Raw genomic sequence first — 21628 nt, forward strand, 5'->3', positions numbered from 1 at the left:
TACAAGCTCAACAATGTTAAAACAAAGCCATATGAACTAAGCACATACCATGTTCACTGTAAAGTGATGGCCTACTATAAAAACAATAAAAGACTGCAGTATAGGATAAGTTGATAATTGCATTAACTAAGAATGAGCAATAGCCTACATTTTGTTACAATATTTGTTAATCTTTGTTAACGTTAGTTAATGAGAAAAAAAAAACTGTTCCTTGTTAGTTTAGGTCTAATAAATAATATTAACTATTCATTTAAAAATTAAAAATGTTAACATTAACTTGAGCTTATTAAATTATAAGTATTAGTTAATGTTAACTAATACAGTTAATTAATGTTAGCAAATGGAACCTTATTGCAAAGTGTTACCAGTTTTGTTATTGAAGTTTATTTTAATTTCACACGTCCCAGTTCAATTTGTTGTTCCCATTTATTCAGCTCATAAAGCTTATATGGAGAAAATAAATTATAATAAGCATTTACAATAAAAAAATAATAAAATACAGAAATACATTTCCTTTCTTTAAAAAAGTTTTTGCACATTGTAATACAAAGGTACAACTTCATTGACCGATGACCATGGACATAAATCGATTTAAAAACTGTAAATATGATGTAGTCTACTATAGACAAAATTGTGGTGAAACACACAAAAATACATACATCTGTTGTCAGCATATCCACTGATTGTTACATATTCAGTCAGGTTCTGTTTGTTATGTCACATGATCCCCTTTGTTCTGTTTTCCCGCCATCATCAGTCACCATGGACACTAACTCATTTGTCACAGCTGTTTGTCATCTTGGTTTATTGCTCTGTGTATTTAGGTTCCTGTTTTACCCATGTTCATTGTCCGGTCTCGTTTGCTATGAGTTGTGTTGCGTGTACTCCTGTATCTGTTCTCTAGTAAAGACTTATATTATCTTCGATCTCCTTCGTCGTGTGATTCTTGCGTAAGCAACTGTAACACTGATAGTACAAATGTGAAATAACACTTCTGCTAATCAGCAAATTGGACAAAATATTTCCACTCTTTTAAAAACATAGTTCAAACATAATATACAACAAGACGACTAGAGTTTTGTTTAAGTTATTGGATAAGTGATGGATTTTATCTGTAGAACGTGGTGCATATTGACAATAAATATGAATAATGAATAATAGATTTGCTTGACAGTCAAATATAGTCAAAAAAGATGATACAACTGTCCTAAATTAAAGCAGAAATAGCTGTACAAGCAGACAGAGAACAAACTACCCTTGTCATAATTCACACATGTGATCAGAAGAACAGCAATACAATAAGACAAACATAAAGTATTAGATGCTGTATTTAAGACATATTTCTCTGTTAATTTCCACATCCCAAAAAAAAAAATCATATATATATATATATATGTGTGTGTGTGTGTGTTTAACTATATAAGTTGCTTAACCCTCTGTTATTGTTTATTTGGGGTCACACTTATGTTGTTCACAGTCAAAATTGACCTGAAAACTTTTTTTTTTTTTCAGTAAAATCAATGTAATATACTTTTGTTGAGTAAAATGTTTTTCTTTTTTCTTTTGTATTTTAAAAGAATTTCGTGGTACTAATTAATATTTATGCAATAACTATGATCATTTTTCCCATTGAAAATAATACAAAAATGTTTCTAATTTTATTTAATTACTTTACAATTAAAGCTGTATTTCATGTTAAAATAGAGACTATGCCTTTAAAATCAAATTTTTGAAGGCTGATTAGTGCCATCTGGTGGGAGTAAAAAAAGAAAAACCTCTGTAATGCCATGGTGTAACCACTAGGTTCCTATATAGCTTCTATATAAAAAGCCTTATAAATTTCTAGTTGTTTTTAGACATAAATACTTATTTTTATTAAGTTGTGGATTTCAATATATATTTAGACATTCTCAAAGCCTACTTTTTGTCAAGGTTTAGATTTTCTAGATTTTTTTTTATTATTTATTTTTATGTTGATTTGAAGTGTCATTTTTTTTTTTTGAATTCATTTTACTAGTCAAACCTGATCATGGAGAAAGACATTTTGTTACACATCACAAAAAAGATCGGAAATGCTTTATCGGAGCTATATCAACCTGATTTCAACCTCGTATTTGAGTCTTCTGGCTCAATTTTGCCATACAGCCACACCAGTACATTTGTGTGGGTATAATAGTGTGTGTGTGAGTTTAAGTGGGTGTGTCTGTTTTGTACTCTTGATGTTTTAGAGTGTAACCTCTTTTCCTTGCTGTCCATTTTGTTACCGCATTGGGAGTGACTTATTGATTTTATTTTTACGCATTTGGAAAAAGCGTAAAAATAAAAAGCGTTTATCCACAAGGTGTCAACCGTTCCTTGGGGGTGTCGACTCACAAGGTAGTCAAAGACTGCATAAACAGAACAGACCAGAACGCATGCAAGCTACAGCGACGATGGAGGCCTACAGAGACGACAGATTGTTCGAAGAGATTAGAAAGTACCCTCATTTGTACAACTCTAGCATGAAAGAATACAAAGATTTTACACAGATTGTAACTCATGGCAAGAGATTGCTCAAAACTGCGCATGCATGGAACGCCTATGTATGCATACGAATCCAATGAAGTATACTTTGCAAGGCTGTGCATTCAACTGTGCGCGTACACTAGCGAACGCCTAAAAAAACGAAGTATACAGGGCTTTAGAGTGCCACCCCTTCATTGGGTGTACTGTAGATTGTCTGTGAACAACACAAGTTTTCGAATAAAGTTTTTTTTTGGTCACATAGTGACTGCCATAAAAGTTGAAAGTTTCATACAATTGCGATGAAGTAGCGATTTTTTAAATTTCCAAACTTTTTTTCAGGTCTAAAATGCACAAACAACACCAGAAGGTTAAATGCATAATTCACTAACTGTCCTGTGCTCTTTCTGAACTTTAATGGTTTTAACATTTACAAGATAAAGATAAACAGGAGAAATATCCTCTTGCATAACTCATCTTCAGAGAGCAGATATTTCATACACAAACGTCACCTTTTGCTGTTATCTCCTCATGTTAATCTTTTTTGAAACTGAAGTGACTTTGTACAGATAAATACAAAATAACAAACCACTCCCTCCACATGCAAAGAGACCACCAACATTAACTTTAAAGCTGCATTATGATTAATCAAAAGCTTTTTAGATGTTATATTGCAAATGCAATCCAGTCAGTTGAAGAAAGTCTGTTTCATTGGATGTTCTTCACATCACATGCGGAGAACATTCAAGGAATGCCGTAGATATCACTCTTGCTATATTCTTCTGATACCTCTGTCTTGAAATCACATTCCTCACCTTTTTCTTCCTTGGATAGTTTGCAACCATCTGAGGGCAATACATGTCTGCACGGTTTTTTTCTTACTGTGGAAAGATGCGATCATATCAGACATAGGAATTTCATTTACAAAGAAAGACTTTTATAATATTATTAAACTGAATGTAGCCTTTGTAGAATATTTTGATTTATTTTCCCACAAGGTTTACTAAGTAGCAGCATAAGAAAACTTAATACAGATATAGACATCTAGAGATTGGACAAGTATGAAAATGTTACTTACATTTTATGAGCGTCTTGTATTTGAAAATTTGAAAAGCCGTATATATGATAAAAACTAGGCAGGTCAACACTGTAACTGTTAAACAGGCCACCATGAAGGAATGAGTAGACTGGATCTCGTTTTCTTGTTTGCCTGGGTCAGTTGTAACTGATGAATTGTTTGGAACAACTAAAATTTAGAAGAAGTACCAGGGTTATGTGGGAAATGCCTTGTAAGATATCTATTTCACATAGAGCATGAATATATTCCTTCGTCAGTAAATGCAATGGTAATATATACAACTATATAGTTCATATATACAGGGCTCCCACTGCCGCAGTCATCGAAAACCTGGAATTATCAGAACATTTTAATATCGACCACATAATATATGCACACTACCATTCAAAAGTTTGGGGTCAGAAAGTTTTTTTAACACTTTTATTTGGAAAGAATGCATCAGATTGATCAAGCGTGATGGTAAAAAACATTTATACTGTTACAAAAGATTTATATTTCAAATAAATGCCATTTTTTAACTTTCATCAAAGAATCCTGATATTTCAGCACAACTATTTTCAACATTGATAGTAAGAAACATTGGTAACACTTCATTTTGATGGTCCCTTTGGAACATTCTGTTGACTTTAAGTAACTTTGCAACTACAAGTCAACTAACTGTTATTAGAGTATTAGTAGACTGTCTGTTTATATCTGATAACACTATTGTGATGGTTTCCCAGCAGACATGACTATAAGTAAATTTGCAAGTACATACTTCTAACCCTAACCCTACCATAATACTCTATTAAATTAACTTTGCCATCACATGAATAACTATATTAAAATAGAAAAAGTTATTTGAAAATGTAATAGTAAAATTTAATAACAATATTCCCGTTTTTACTGTATTTTTGATCAAATAAATCCAGTGAATCGCGCATCATGCTTGATGAGGATAAGAGATTTCTTTCAAAAACATTACAAATCTTACTGACCCCAAACTTTTGAACTGTAGTGTTTATATCATATATTTTTATTACAAATATGGAATATAAATGGAAATTCATTGCAGGCATGGGAACCCCATAATGACAGTATGTGTTTCAGTAGTAAAATGTACAAACCAGAAGGGGTACATCTTGCATTGTGGGTCTGGTTTCCAGGGAAGATCTTACCAACACCTTCACACCTGATTATGAAACTCAGTTATCACCTGATAAACAATCTCAATGTATTACTTTCCATTTTAAGAACTCTAATGAAAAGTAAATATAAAGCTTTACTTTGTAATGGATTTACACATGCTGTCCTCAGCATCATTGTAAGTGTTCTCTGGACATGGCTTACAAATGAAAGAGTAATCAAATGCACCTGCATAAACATCAGAAAAAAGGCAGCTGAAGGATTTAAAATAGTATGATAAACAACTTTAATGCTCTGTTCTCATGCCCTCTACACACTATGACCATTAGAAAAAGCCCCCAGGAAAGACCCTTAGAGAGGGTGAGATCTAAATATTAATCATTGAGGAGACGTGTCATTTTATTTCATTCAATTTAAAAAAGATGCCTTACCAAATCTATTCAGTTGATATCCAGGTTTACATCTTGGTCTGAGCTCACAAGTTTCACATTTATCATCCATGCATAAATGCTTATTTTTGCAGAAACATCTGTCCTTAGCTGAAGCAAGTTTTGTTGAACATTCCTCACACACGCTGCCTTTGTTGTTCCCTTGACATGGCACTTTGGGATACTGACCTGTAAACGACAACAATTAATGACGTTTAAAGTAAGTTTGAGCATTTTCACATTTCACTTTAATATTATGAACACTAAAACTTCTCCAAAGTTTCTCCATAGGGTTCTACCAGGGAACTCCAAATGATGCCTCAGGTATCAATTATCTACTACAATAGTGTTTAAATGAAACTTGAGTATTACAGTATGTGCTAATAAAGCTGTAACTCAAATTATAGATACATAATATGTACAGCTCAAAACATCACCAACTTTAACACTCTAATGAAATAATCATGAACAGAGAATAAATAACAGTATTTATCCTAGAGAATATCATGGTAAACTTACCTGAAGGGCAGGCTTTACAGCATCTATTTTCAAATTCATACTCGGTGGTCCAGTCACAGTTTATAGCCAGACTCAAAATCCAGCTGCCACAAACACAGAGCAGCGTAACCCAGAGCTTAGCAGTGTCCATAGTATCAGAGCGGTAGATAGAGGATTGCTCATATTTTATAGCCTGCCTCTGCTCTGACGTTGGTTTCAACCACAAGAAGAGGCGTGAGTGAACAAGGAAGAGAAAGGCCAAAACCAATGTGCCCAGTACTGAGAGTGAGAATACGCAAAGACATGCAATAAAACAATAAAAGAATTGCTATGGAAAGCATGTGATCCATGTAATATTTTAGGGAAAAGGAAAGTGCACTTTATGGGTGTGGAAGAAATAAATGCTTTCATCATTTCCATTTAAGGACAACAATGCCTTTGATGCTGTTGATTGTGATGGAAACTATGGCTGGATTTGGATACCAAGGACATATTTACTATAAACACATTCACAGTTTCACAGAGCATGAGACTGTGGGTCATAGTCAGTCCAAAAATGTATTTTTACTCATCCTTATGTTGTTTCCACACTTGAATTTTCTTTCTTCTGTGGAACACAATATTAAAGCAACTTGTTTTTGTACACACTTACACATAAAGGTTCTTTATTGGCATCTGTGGTTCCATGAATAACCTTTAACATCCATGAAACCTTTCCATTGGACAAAAGGTTCTTTATAATGAAAAAGGTTTGTTAGATTATTAATTAATGTTCTTCATACTGAAAAAAAAAAAAGTTCTTTTAAGATCGGTTCTCTGAAGAAAATGGAGAAAACTGAAAATGGTTCTTGTGTGCAAAAAAATCAACCTCATCATCATCATCATCATCAATAAATAAATAAATAAATAAAATAAAAAAAACCTTCACGAGTTTATTTGCCAAGCTTCGAAGCTTTACAAATCTTTTGTTTCAAATCAGTGGTTCAGAGAACTGCCAAAGTCACGTGAACCATTGAAATTTTTAAACTTTTATGACGCAACGAAGCCTTGTTTAAATCACATGACTTTGGCAGTTTGAGATCGTTTGATACACACTCTGAACCACTAATTTGAAACAAAAGATTCGTAAAGCTTCGAAGCTTCATGACGCAGTGTTTAGTTCAGTGACGAGTGCTAAATATTGTTGAATAAAGTTGTTATTTGTTTTTTCGACGCACAAATAGTATTCTTGTCGCTAAGGTTAAGGTTGAACCATTGTAGTCACATGAACTGTTTTAAATATGTTTTTAGTACCTTTCTGGGTGTTTGAATTATTAATTAATTATTTAAGTTAACTTACTGTCAGTGCAGGCCTCACGAGCCATCGTATTTTATCAAAAATATCTTAAATTGTGTTCCGAAGATTAATGAAGGTCTTAAGGGTGTGGAACAACATGAGGGTGAGTAATTAATGACAGAATTTTCATTTTTGCGTGAACTAACCCTTTAAAGGTTAACCCAAAAATGAAAATTTTTGCTTGGAAGTTGTTCCAAGTCTGTATAATTTTCTTTGTTCTGTTGAACACAAAAAAAAAGATATTTTGAAGAATTGTTAAAATGAACAGTTTTGGGGCACCACTGACTTCCATAGTAGTTTTTTTTTTCTACTATGGAAGTCAATGATTCCCCAAAGTGGCCTGGTTAAATTTCTTCAAAATATCTTGCTTTGTGTTCAACAGAACAAAGAAAATTATACAGTCTTGGAACACCTTGAGGGTGAGTAAATGAAGATAGAATTTTCATTTTGGGGGGAACTATGCCTTTAAGCTATTATGGTTAAATGTATCTGGCTTTCTGTCCGCAGTGGGTGGGGGGTGCTTCAAATCACCCTTAGATATACCCCCCTGTGGGACAATAATGCTATAATCATTTTTGGAACTTTTTTAACAGTTTATGGACAAGAAAACACTTTGACAATTCAGAATATCTTAGACACATTTTGTAATTTACCACCATGATAGCAATCACATGAGGCAGCCAATAGGGAACAGTTATGACAAGTTACTTCTGGTGAAAGGACAACTTCTCTTTTAATATTAGCAAAGTCACAAGTACACACTACAGTATAAACAGTAAGTGGCAGATGAAGGTACAATAGTGGTGTCTTTAAATTTGGGGTCAGTTGGGTTAAGAACCCAGATGGCTCTGTTGTGCAAAATATACTGTAAATCAAGTGGAGAATGTCATGATAAGGACATTTGTGTGCCTCTGTGATGGGTTTTAAAACGGATTAATGAAAGTATACACAGGAATAACAATTTTATGAGGACTTTTGGCACTTTTTAATTCCGAGACCACAACAGAGATGACAAGAAGGTTGTCAAAAGTACCAACTTCGGTACCGAGTTGGTACTGAAATTTTAAAAATATGACGATACCAGCATTTCCCCCTAGCATTTTGAGTGCTGTTGAGCAGATTCTTAAACACCTCTGATTGACTATTGTGTTTACACGCTCAACAGATATGTCTGTGATTTTCTGCAATGATCAATTCGTTGAGATGATCAAATCGATGATCATTGCAGCAAATCACAGACATATCTGTTGAGAAGTTGGTACTTTTGACAACCCTGAGCTGAGCACCACATGCACCAACCAATGTAGTCCATAGACCAACCACTATGACCACTGCTTTCCACAGTAATAAGGACAAAGAATCTAGGAAACTTAATCAAACCACCATATCCAGTTCTGACAGGCGTGTCACAGAAACTATTTAATCACTGTCTGATATACAAAGTCTCCACCACCTACAGAAACGCTTTGCTACGGGTAAAAAAAAACATCGCTGTTGCTGGTGTTATCGAGGTTATCTAGACTGCGTAGTGTAGCCGGAAGGACCACAGAATCTGAAAGGATCTCTGAATCTTTCTTTGATATGACAACCGCTGTACCAACCTGAGAAAATTTAAAGTCATAAACAGTTCTTTTACTGCAATTTGTAAGATTACCTGAAGTGATTGTGAAATACCATTCAAAACCCATTTTACTACAGTAATGTGATGTATTTCCATGTAAAAAAAGATATTAATTGGAACACATGGATTCAATGAGATCATGAAAAATGGGTTCCCTTTAGAGGGAACTTCTACACTCTCTTGAAGCCAACACAGAAGTAAGTTAAACTGCAATGCATCAAATGGCCGCTAATGACAGGCTCCGAAAGGGAGTCAAATCTGTATCTCCCCCATGTTGAAATGTCCAACTTTGTAGCCTGGTACAAAAAGTGGTTTGGTATATACAGCTAATTTTGCCCTTCATGACAACTGTGAGGGGGGTGAATTTGTTTTATAAATCATCCGTTGAAATTATATTAGCCATAAAGTTCAGCATAATTAAGGGCGTGGCCGACTGAGTGACAGGTGGAATGCCTCTGCTGTTTGTTAGCCATCACGGCACCTCAGCTATTTTCCAGCCACTGTACTTGGCATCTCTGCTGTGTTTGTGCTTTTTTTTCGGGATTATTTCTTACAATTATCAAATAATATAGCTTGCTGTGCAGTTAATGGTCAAGACAAATCTGTGTACATGTGCACGCATGTGGAAGATAAACAGAACACATGTTGTTGGAACATCTTGGCATTGGCTAAAAGTTTTGTTTGTCAGATTTACTACATTGACAATGGCTGGAGAGTGCCTCTCAAGACACCACAAAATGACTTATGTTTCCTATCATGTATGCCACACAGTCTGTTCAGTCATGTTCAACATTATCCCCATACTGATGCAATGGACTCCCAGGGAACTGGGGTTACATCAGTAACCCAGACTCCAAAAGCCATATATCTATCAAACAAATTCTAGAAAACAACATTTGTTATGTTGAGATCACAAGAAAATTAAGTCAAATCTTGAAAACAATCAATACAGAATACAGGGAAAAAAAATACTAATGCATGGCTTGTTTCCATATACCACTGTTGATTTCTTCCACTGACATTTTCTTTGCTACGTCAGTGGAATGATATATTCGTTACTTTTCTTGACCTTAAATTAAAAGTAAATAAGTATTTTTTTTAACAAAGACAAACAACTTAAAATTAATACTTAAATATCTCTCTTTGCTTGTTTTGTGTATGAGAGAGAATAGGCTGAATCGTGCTCAGACTTGCATGTCAGCTATGACCTTTAATAAAAGACACATGAACCCACATGAACATCAACTCACACCTCAAACCATCACTGTACTGACTGCACTAGCATGCATCTTTTGCTAAGTCATGAACATTGTTATAGTTTGCATCTGCATCTGAACTTTCAAGACCTTACAGGTGGAGAGAAGTGAGCAACAGGAAATTGTGCACTGTTAGGGAAGCATATTAACGTCACTATTTTTATGAAGTATGTTTTTTTTTTTTATGTGATATTGAATTAAATATTAAAAACATTAAAACATTATTTTTTTTCCCTGATAAATAATATTGCACGAGTCATGTATGTTAATATATATTTAGAGAGAGATGCACAATAATCTGGATAAATTGACAATCCCGATTTTTTTAAGAGATCGCAATGCACGATTCTGAATAAACAACTAAACAAAATAACACAATTTACTAGATGTTCTGACAAAATGTTAATTGCTGCAGGCTTTTTAAAAAAATAAATAATTTTAATAAATTACTACTTTAATAAATCAGTTTGGATGAATTGTTTCATTACTGAATCAGCGTTTTTGAACAAATCGCTTGAATGAATGATTCAATGATAAATACATTTTTTTAAAAGTCATTTATCACCAGCTATTGGTGTCATGATGTAATTGAAACAATCCTTATTTGAATCGTCAAGTTTCTTACAAAATGTAATTTAGGCCTACTCTATTTTGATGACTACTGTTGATGACTAAACTTTTTTGAAATATTTAACACAGAAATAATGATACTGAATCACGCAGCTCTTACATATATATGCACTGTTACCTTTGAAAGACCTTTGGTCTTTCCTGACATTACTGAACTGAACTGAACTGACTCAATATGCAAAAATACAAGACCGAAAGGTATCTCTGCAGCTTTTCACTTGACCTGTGCATAAAAACAGACATATGTTGCTTTGAAATAAGTATGGTGTTTAAAATACTATAACATGGCTTGGATACATTTTACTTTGATAGTCCCCTTTAGACATTTTTATGACTATAATATTACACCTACTTGTCAGCTGGTAAAGGCATCGGTAACACTTTATATACTGATGGTCTAATTTAGACGTTCTGTTGACTGTAATTAACGTTGCATCTACATGTCACTTAACTTTCATTAGAGTATTAGAAGAGTATTAGTAGACTTTCGGGTTCGGGTTAGTAGAAGTTCTTGACGTGTTTTATTCAGTAGTCTGTTTAGGAACCAATTAAAATAAAGTGCAAACAGATATTCAGCAGAAAGTCTACTAATACTCTCATGAAAGTTAAGTGACATGTAGATGCAACATTACTTATAGTCAACAGAACGTCTAAATGAGACCATCAATATATAAAGTGTTACCGATGCCTTTACCAGCTGACAAGCAGCAAATGTGGCATGAGAGTTGAAATTAAAATATTTAATTGATATTTTCTTCAGAATTGAAAGTCTGTTATCATAAAAGTTATTACAAAAAAAAAAAAAAAAAAATGATGATGTCATTAAAGAAGAGGTGGTCTGCGTGGTAACAGACGTCTTGCAAGTGTCATTTGCACATGTCTGGGTGGTTTCGTTTCGAGACTCCCCTTCCCTCTTACGCACAGGGTATACCAGACGAAGCTGCTTCAGTGCAGCTGACTGTAGTGGTCTAAGTAAAATGTCACATGCTCAGCATGAGGTTAATTCCACGTAAGCGTACATCAATGACATGTTCACACTTTTTCGTTTCTCGGTTGTGAGTATGCTATAAAAAAATTGATGAGCACATTTACGTCACAATCATTGTGGTCACACCGTACACACAGGGTTCATGTTACCATATATTGCAATATTATTGAACTATAAAAAGCTCAATACACAAAAAAGTAATGCAAGCAGTTCATTAAAGCATGAAAAACATTAACTGAATGTATTTTTTTTGTGTGTGTCAAGCTGTTTGTTTAACATACACAAAAATCTGCAAGCTTTAATATACAGAATCAATTAAATTATATATATATTAATAAAAAAAAATATTATATTAAAAATGTTATTTATAAAAATGTATTATTTTTAAAGGAGTGTGTGCATTTTAGGGACGTATAGCCAGTCATAAATCAAATTTAAATTACTGTTAAAAATAACGTTTATTGGTTTTTGCACTCATATGGGATCAATCGCATTTAAAAAACAAAACAAAAAACATGAATTAAAATAAAAATTTGCACTACCCACAGCTTGTGAAATTTTTTTTTTTTGCACTATATGGAAAAGTCATTTTGCTGAATTTGGTTTGAAATGTTACTTCAACATCCTTCCACAACATTTAAACACATTCTGAGTTTAAAATCTTGAAAAAAAAAAACTTACATTAAAAATAACATTTTCCAAAGTGACAAAGGCCATTTAGCCAGTTCTTTTACCATTCTTGCAAATTAAAAACAATGCAACATTAATGCAGCATTTCAACTATTTTTGTCTGCAGTCAAATGATAGTTGATGTTCATATTTTGCAACAGCCTACCTCCTGTTACAAGAATTCAACTGAAGAATGTGAGGGAAACTCTGATCTTGTTACAGTGAAGCTCTTTAACAAGAATGCAAGGGATGTGGTTCATTCTCTTGAACAACAGATGAAGTAAGGAAATGAACATGTTCCAAGATTACCAAGCTGTCTGACCAAAAAGCAACAAGATTGCATCAAAAACGCGCTGTGCTTCATGCAAGCATGGCAGCACACATTAGTTATCAGGGCAGATTAGATAAAAAAAAAAAAAAAAATTATAAACAAACAGCTCAGGCTTATAGCCAAGATCAGGAAGTAGTGCGATTTTGGTCTGCACACCTTGTTCTTGATATCTGCAGCCGTGCAGCCCTGCAGATGGTGCTGCAACTTCAAAAAGAGTAGAGGAAATGAATATCAGACTAATTTAGCTACTAAGAACATTCTTCCGTGAACATCATAAGAAAAATGATTTTCTCATTTTTCACATGCTTTCTACTCTCTCAATAGTTGTCCACATCTTGGATTGAGCTTCATGCATGTCAGAGAATTTTATGGTTAACAAACCTTACTTCTCGTTTCAGATCCTTTTACAAAACGTTTCACCTGTGCAGGGGTGGTCAAACTCTGATGCAAAATGAGACATCACCATTTTCATGTAGTAAACGTAATAACAAGAAAAAATGGCAAACACTTCTAGAAATGACCACAGCAGCTTCATATTACAGAAATAATGATCTTCACTATGCATCTCACTGGCATACTATATTTGTAGAAAACTGTAGAAGTTGGTAAAGACTCAGTCCTCAGACGTTTTATCTAACCAAACTCTGGTTTTCTTTTCCTTTAACTCAAAACCAAACAAGCAGACTTGAAGTTTAGAATTAAACTGTTAACAGCCCTCAGTGTAAAGCACCTGCTTGTGGTTTTGTAAGTAGAAGGTGCATAACGCCATTTAGCTTCAAGGGTAGGAACGTGAGTACTTGTGCGTGGATGGAAATTTTCAACCGAAAGCTGTCGCCTCCCCAGAACCATTTTTTTTGCGTTTCTAGAGACAGAGGCAGGGAACGTTGTCGACGATCGGAAGAAACATAATGTAGGTGGGGACAATACCACCTCTGATGTTGCTATACAAAAATCTTGAGAATGAAAAAGCATGATCTGTTCTAAATGCTAGTCCTATTTTCTATGGAATCAATCAAATATCAACTTTGAGAAGAGTTTTGAGACCAAAGGGATGACCCTGCAGGCATTTTTTTTTTTTTTTTTACGTGTGAACAACAGGAAATGTAAAAATAATAATGTTTTTTTTTCTGATATTTATACTGGACAATATTAACAATCTTCTAGAGTTAGTCCTTTATTTAAATTGTACATTAGACATCATATAATGGGACACATTGCACTGAATGACAACAACTCACAGTATGAAGCAAGAAATGCAATACAATACAATACAATAAAAATATTACCGTCGACATAAATGTCAGGTGTTTATGCAGCCCATTTATTTCCATTTCACAGAAACAACATTAAACCTTTATAATAAGGCTACAGACAAACAAACAATTGAATAAATAAAGGAAAGATTCTCAGAAGTTGTCCTTAGCCCACTTAAATATGGGAAACTCAGCTAATTCGTCATATTTCTCTCAGGAATGCATGAGTCACTATACAGGACATGTCTGTGGTAAACAACTGTGTCGACGTGGAAAAGACTATAATCTTACTGCATTCAGTGATCTACCTACATCGACTGCAGTGCAAGTTTAGGAGCTGTGAAATTTAACCAATAAGCAGATTGCAAAGAAGAACTCTAAGTAATGAATTGAAATCAATTCATGGCTTAAATAAAATTAGCCATCTGAATTCAAATGGATGAGCATCTACACTGCACATGTGCAATGTGATCAAAAGGGACTTTGAACACCTTAACGTGGGTGAATCTCAATTTGGTTTCGGACCTCAAATACATCTGTATTTAATTTTGTCCCATTTCAAACCAGTTGCCAGAAATAAGTCCTAAACAACCCCTAAATTAAGCTAGCTTTCTGTTTGACTACATCATTCTCACAACATCTACCGAAGCCATTAAAAATAGAAACAATATTTTTTTTTTCTAAAATGTAAGACAATTGCAACTAAGCACTGATTTTTTTTTTTTTTTTTTTAAGTGGTATTATTATGTACACTTCATTTTAAGGTGTCCTTGTTACAGTGTAATTATACAGAGTAATACTAATTAACAACATGTACTTAATATGTAATTAAGGTTAGGGCTTGGTTTAAAGTTAGATGCTCGTAATTATGCATAATTTGCTGTTATTACTATAGTAAGAACATATAAGATGTGTAAAAGGAACACTGTAAAATAAAGTACTACCTTAAGTTAAGAGCAATTTAACTAGTTACATAACAACTACTACTACTACTAAAAAAATTTCCACAAAAACAAACACTAAGGCCATTAAAAACTGCGTTAGACAAGTAAGGACAGGCACTTTTCTCCAGATTCTTCAACAGGCTTTCTGCATATGCTCTCTAAAGAGAATAAATGTAAGAAGGATGAATAGAGAGTAGCCACACACACACAAACACATACACACACACACAGATACATGGTCAAATTATCAACTAAGGGTACTCCACCTTTTCGAGAATCCACTTTCTTGTGGTTATGAATGCAGTGGGTGATTTTACACTTGTGGTACAGGAGTCCAGACAGAAGAAGAATACCAACGCATAGCATGACCAGCCCTAGAATGAAATATTAATTCATGCTTAGCAAGAAAGAAACAAAATTGTAATTGATTTATATATCTGGAAGCAATGAAGAAAGAGTACAAAAGCTGTAGAAGCTGCCTTCTTTGTTGGAAGAGGAGGCTGTAGTATTAGAATGGGCTGTGGTAGAGGAAGTCATAGTTCTTGAAGGGCCAGCAGAATTGATGGTAGCTGTCTTCAGTGTGGTCATATGTATTGTAGAACCTTCATTCACTATTTCTGATCCATTTTTGCAGACGGCATCAGAAGTGCTGGTGCCTGCGATCTTAATCCCACTTTTACATCTACAGATGAAAAAATGTATGCAATTGTGGCAGAAAAAAAAAACAATTATAAAAGAATTATTCAGTCAAAGGTTAAAATTCTGCCATCATTTACTCATGCTGATGTCATTACAAACCTGTACGACGTCCTTTCTTCTTTAAAACACAAAGACGATATTTCCATATTCCATACATTGGAAGTTACAAAAATAAACATTCTTCAAAATATGTTCTTTTATGTTCCAAAGAAAGAATGAAAGTCATACAGGCATTTGGAATGACGTGACATTGAGTAAATGATGACAAAATTTAAATTTTGGGGTGAGCTTTCCCTTTGAAGTTTTACAGCTGAATCATCAAATATGCACAAGAGGGCGCTAATTATACATTTAAATAAAGCTGCTGAGATGATTAAATATGCTTTGGGGTCATCAATGAAATTCATTCAACTTTTTACTGGGGAATTTGTATGTGTTAGCTCCCCCTCATACCATAGACTTGGGTCCCCTTCGCATCTCTGAGCTTGAGAACGTAGTATATATATATATATATATGTTTTGACAAACATTTTTTGAATGTTCATAAAAACTTACTCTTTCCATTTTTGACAAGTTGAGTCATCTTTGTCTGAGAAGTATCCATTGATACATTTACTGCAAGTCTGTCCTAGAAGAGAGACATAGTCAAAGTTTTATAATATTCACTTTAGTCAGTTGATGTGATTCAGTAATGTATGATTTAATGTTTACCTGTTCTATCCAGTCCAGAACCTTTTTTACATACGCAAATCTCACTCTGCTGATCGATGGGTGTAAAACCGTTCAAACATTTGCAGCGAGTGTCCCTTGTAGGTGTGCATTTATGGAGTACCCTACTACCTGAGGGGGAAAAATAATACATGTTAAAAAATGGCTTTTTCTCTAACTTTGATTTCCATTCCACACATTCAATAGTGTTAGTTAAACGCCACAGTAACTTATCGCATTACAAACTTTATACAGTAACATTCTCAGTTACTGTATCTAGCTGCCTGAAAAAGTAGACTGTGGCACTTACCTCTTCTACATTCACTGCAGTTTTCACAGTGAATACCTTTTCCAGTTGGGTTGTACTGTTTTTCTGGACATTTCGCACAAATTTTTTCATTGTAATCGAACTTCTGACCTACCATTCATTAAACAAAAATCATTTATGAGATGTTTCATGCAACAAATATCCCTTTAGACACAACGGCGGATCCCAAATCCAGGTATTTAACCATATTTATACATACCTGCTTGACACGGTTTTGTAGCACTTGCATTTTGGTGAAATAACAGCAAACACAAGAGAGTTGAGAGGACTTTCATGTAGAAGAACATGACAGCAGTAACACTGTAGTATAGTGTTGGAACTGAGTGTAACCCTCAAACAAGAGGAAATAAGACTGAAACCTCGAGACAACAGACATCGTGACATTTACCTCACCCACTGTGGAAAAAAACATGTAGGATTATGCAATTTGTACTGTATGTTTTACCATCTTGATATGAAAATATATATTTAAAAATTAGCAATTAACTTCATCCGTTAAATTTGATCGCTCTGAATCTGATTGGTGCATGTCAGATGTTTACAAAATAAAACCTGACACATAAAGATGCTCAAAATTAAAGCTATAAACTAAAAGCAGATTGTGAAGAATTGCTATTGCTTATATTGCAGTTTTGCCATCCTTTTGTTTATCAATTTCTAATATATAGCCTATCACATACAAGTGCTTAAAAAGTTTTTTCTCTCTCACTCTCTTGGAATATTCTACATTCTCAACTGGATTTTTCTCAACTGGACTTTTTTCTGGATTTTTCTCTCAAATAGAACAGGAAATGAAATCTCTTTAGGTTGCTTATTTCTGTGCACTGCACTAATAAAATGTTCTATGTTCTCACGACAGAATAGACAGAGAGAAACAAGAAAGAAGATTACAATTTGTCAATTTGAATTATTATCTCTTTGGACATCTATTTAATATTTCTAACATGCCAAAAAAATAACTGAGACTTATCTAATGGCATTAATTCAGTTTTCAAAACGTAATTTCTACATTTTCAAGATCAGTTGTCTCTTTATCTTTTTTTTTTCTTTCTTTTAAATGTTAGCATCCCATAGTTTTCATTTGATTCTTGAAAACATCAGGTCTGGTATACAATATATTTATTGACCTTGATGAGGCAATCAAATGAAATGACACACTCAGTGAAGGTGCTCTCTATATGTATTCTAATGACTCAGATGTTTTGCATAGGAAAAAACTACTCTTAGAAGTACTGAAAACAGGTACGTCTGACACATTTAACACAGAGTAGTTGAGGTTCCTTGGTTTACTGGTCTGCAGTTTACAGGAAAAATGGGGTATGCTACACATGTGTGGAGAACAAGTATGTTCTGTGCTATTTTTTAATCATCAGTTAAGAAACAATGGATAAATTGGGATGATTTAGTACAAACAAAAAAGTATAATATTTTTGCAAGCAGTGGAGTTGGCAAGGCAAAACCAACATCAAAAACACTGGAAAGTAAAGCGAAAGAAAACATCAATGAACTGCATCTTTCATTTTGCAGAAAAGGGTGCAGAGCTTCCCTTTACCATGACATAGTGTAGATTTTATCATAAGCTTGTTCCGGTCGTCAAACAGAGAAGTCTGTGATCCTCTATGTGAAAGAGGATTTAAGAAGTCCTTATAAATATGTAAAGAAGTTATGACAGACAATGTAGAAAGGAGGGGGAAAAAAAAGAAAAGTAGATCAATTTCAATTAAACTGGGTGTTTTCCCTTCAGTTAACTGAGCATTTAAAAAAACAAAATGACTGTGCTAACAGGCTCTTTATTATACAGCTTACTCAGAAGATAAAAACAGAAAATGAAATAAAAGTAATGGGGGGGAATGACACATTGTTTGGAGTACTTACTCTCAGTCAGCGTTGGGGTAGCGCCAAAACGGCATTTCCGTGTTCTCCACAAAATTTACGCTGTATGTCCTACACCTTCCCTATTGTACTTACGGAAAAAAACGAAACTGCCGCCGCATTTTTTTCCGTAAGTAGAATAGGGAAGGCGTAGGAAGTTTTTTGGCGAATACGAAAGTGCGGTTTTGGTCGAGGCACTTAGAAGGCGATCATTTGTTTATATAAAGCAATTTTTTTTTTTTCGAAAATGACCGATTGTTGCTCTAGATAAGACCTTATTCCTCTTCTGGTATCGTTTTTTGAAGCTGCACTGAATCTGTAATTTTGACCTTCAACCATTTGGAGGCCATTGAAGTCCACTATAAGGAGAAGAATCCTGGAATGTTTTCATCAAAAACCTTCATTTCTTTTCAACTGAACATAGAAAGTTTGAACATGAACATCTTGGATGACATGGGGGTGAGTAAATTATCAGGAACACTTTCAAATAAAATTAACTAATCCTTTAATTACACAAAATGTTTAGCGTACATTTATTGAACAGTGATTGATTAGCCTATTTATTGTAAGCTTTATTATTAAGCGAAGTAAACATTTTGCTGAAATATCCACAAGATATAAGAGCGCATAATTTATCCGTCGATCTGATGCGTGTGAAAGTTGTGGTCGTTACTATAGCAACAGTAGAATCCGGGTGAAGGTGTTTCAGAATTAGTCATTGTAAAAAGAACTTTTTTGTCGAGATCACGAGAAAATTAAGTTGTGATCACGAGAAAAAAAGATAATAATAATAATCCATGGCCGTTTAGGGATTCCGTACCTCTGGAATGGGTCAAACATATTACCTGACAAGTTCAAGTAAATACACTAGAAATCCGCGTTCATTCAAGGATGTGCAGTTATTGCATGGACAGAGATGCACAAAGGGTTTTTTATTTAACACTATAAAGTTCAATAAGCATATGATATATAGCCTAACTTTTGTGCACCTTTCAGACCATCACTGAGAGCAAAGGTACCGCAGTGTAGCTCTATCTTTAGACGTTTTAAACGTTTTTAAATCTGAAAACTTAAAGCAACGAAATTTTCAGACATCCATTTAGCGCATGTTCACAGAGGAAAACGGCTGAAAAACAGCGCTGGTTGTTCTCTCGATACTGTGTGACTTACTTGAGAAATGCTTCAGGTGATTCCGTGAGAGAGCAGTCCAAACGAATGGAAGTGGATTCAGACCGTTTTGCAAAGGCGTTTTAAAATTTCATAATTTAGAACACAAATTAAGCGTCACAAAATATGTGAGCAGTTCAGTTACACAGCTGCTAAACTGAATACACGAATCGAGGTTAGCTTTTTTCTTAAATATCCACAACAAATTCTCGTCACAGCAACAGTAAACTCTGAGCTGACTTGAGTGGGGGCGGGGCTAATTTGCATATTCATAATCCGTGTATATTAAATGAGAGTTACATTCAAGCTATTTTAAGGCATGAAGAAATTTTTTTCACATGGAAAAAAAAGTTTACATATGTCATTTTGGTGATCAAATATGAGTTTTAAGGGATAAAATAATTGACTACAGGGGGACTTTAAGTATTATATGTCTAAAAATAGCCTTTAACTAGAGTAGTCTTCATTTTAAATGAAAAGTGAAAACATTGATCATCCTCAATGAAATTCATTCACTTGAAAAGGAAGCTGTGGCCGCACTTCCGTTTAATTTTGCTACATCTCATAAACTCATTTAGGCAATGGCGGTTAGTCGTAATGAGTTGTATGAAGCCAACCTATGGGAAGCCATTCACACTGAAAGTGGGATGAAACAGCACGCTGTTACAGAACTCTCGCCCCATTGACATTTCATCGGCGTGGCTCGATGGCAAGTGGCTCTGTAACAGTGCACTATTTCGTCCCACTTTCAGTGTGAATGGCTTGCCATACAACTGTTACAACTATCCACCATTTCCTAAAAATGTTTGTCACTAAATGGAAGCGCAGCCACAGGTTCCTTTTCAAGTGAAATTAGCTCTCATCAACTACTGAAATCTTAAACATGTGGTTATTGTAGTTCGAATCTAGACTAAATGTGACCAGGCATTAACTCATCTTGCACAAAAACAGATTCAGTATTACTAAAAATACTTCCTTTTTTTATTACCAAAGAAAGAGTTTTGACATTTGACATTTCTTCTGCATTCTATTCTTCTGCAATCTAGAATGGCAGCACAGTACAGTACTGTACAGGAGTGAATTTCTTCTTTCTGATGAACACAATCGGAGTTATAAATATGACACATGCTTTATAATGGCAGTGAATGGGATCAACGAGTATGAAGCTCAAGAAATTGCAATCAATCCATCATAAACGTACTCCACACGGCTCCAGGGGGTTAGTAAAGGCCTTCTGAAGCAAAGTGATGCATTTGTGTAAGAAAAATATGCATATTTAACAAAATATCTAGCTTGACCAGACTGCCTTCTGTATTCAACTTATGAAGAAAGTGTAAAGCCTCTCGCAGTTCAAAACGCTACGCTACATCCTACGTCTTCTGTATTCAACTTATGAAAAAAGTGTAACCGATGCAACGTCAGATACACTTTTTTCATAAGTTGTATATGGAAGGCAATCTGGCGGAAACTAGATATTTTACTTTAAAAATAAAAATAAAAATTTCTTACACAAATGCATTGCTGGGTTATTACTATTATTATTATTATTATTGTTTGCTATTGGTCACCCAACTATCCTATCTCAAACTTGGGAGAGTCAGTCTGCAAATTGAATGTCTATTTGTTAACAAAAGAAATTTACTTAGAACTCATATTTTAAGCCTCACTAAAGCCTGATACACAGCCAGCCACACCAGCTATAACACGTTTCAGTCACCGTGATTTTTCCAAGTAAGACATGTTCCTGGATCAACATATTTTGTTGATCCTAGAACAACATTCCTGTCTGAAAATGTATTCCTACCCCTAAACCTATCCATAACTTATCGCTAAAATCAGAGAGGAAAGATATGTGAATAACAATGATGTAGAAGCACCTAACCCTGGTTGCAAGCCTAAACTTGACATAAACTGTAAATTTGACCCTCATATCTGATTGGTTGATTGGAATGTTGTTCCAGGATCAACAAAGATGTTGATCCAGGAACACGTCGTACTTGGTGAAATCACGTTCACCACCAGGTTTCACACAGCGTTCTCAACTCCAAAATATGTAAACGATACTAAAAGGTTATTACCATGGTGAAGTTTCATTTCATGGGTGCATGAGCTGCAAATCAAAACTTTCCACTCTTTCAGAAGTGTGTCTGGGTGTTTCTTAAACTATGGGCACTTTTGGTCCTCTTATTTAAAAT

At 34.4% G+C, this 21628-nt stretch overlaps 2 protein-coding genes across 2 annotated transcripts; both read right to left on the reverse strand.

Moving 5' to 3' along the window:
* Nucleotides 1-369: 369 nt before the first annotated feature.
* On the reverse strand, nucleotides 370-5794 carry tnfrsf18 (tumor necrosis factor receptor superfamily, member 18). Its single transcript, XM_067373505.1, has 6 exons — nucleotides 5653-5794; nucleotides 5137-5322; nucleotides 4846-4933; nucleotides 4687-4751; nucleotides 3581-3748; nucleotides 370-3383 (listed from the first exon to the last, which is right to left on the reverse strand). Exons 1-6 carry the CDS (start codon nucleotides 5780-5782, stop codon nucleotides 3247-3249), a joined length of 774 nt encoding a protein of 257 aa, XP_067229606.1. The 5' UTR covers nucleotides 5783-5794; the 3' UTR covers nucleotides 370-3246.
* A 7835-nt stretch (nucleotides 5795-13629) lies between these two features.
* si:ch73-361p23.3 (tumor necrosis factor receptor superfamily member 4) lies at nucleotides 13630-21616 on the reverse strand. The gene is made up of 7 exons (XM_067373405.1): nucleotides 16594-21616; nucleotides 16377-16484; nucleotides 16070-16198; nucleotides 15914-15986; nucleotides 15121-15341; nucleotides 14926-15033; nucleotides 13630-14817 (listed from the first exon to the last, which is right to left on the reverse strand). Exons 1-7 carry the CDS (start codon nucleotides 16679-16681, stop codon nucleotides 14756-14758), a joined length of 789 nt encoding a protein of 262 aa, XP_067229506.1. The 5' UTR covers nucleotides 16682-21616; the 3' UTR covers nucleotides 13630-14755.
* Between the last annotated feature and the right edge of the window lie 12 nt (nucleotides 21617-21628).

Source organism: Chanodichthys erythropterus, chromosome 21 (genome assembly GCF_024489055.1).
Source record: "Chanodichthys erythropterus isolate Z2021 chromosome 21, ASM2448905v1, whole genome shotgun sequence".
Classification (NCBI taxonomy): domain Eukaryota; kingdom Metazoa; phylum Chordata; class Actinopteri; order Cypriniformes; family Xenocyprididae; genus Chanodichthys; species Chanodichthys erythropterus.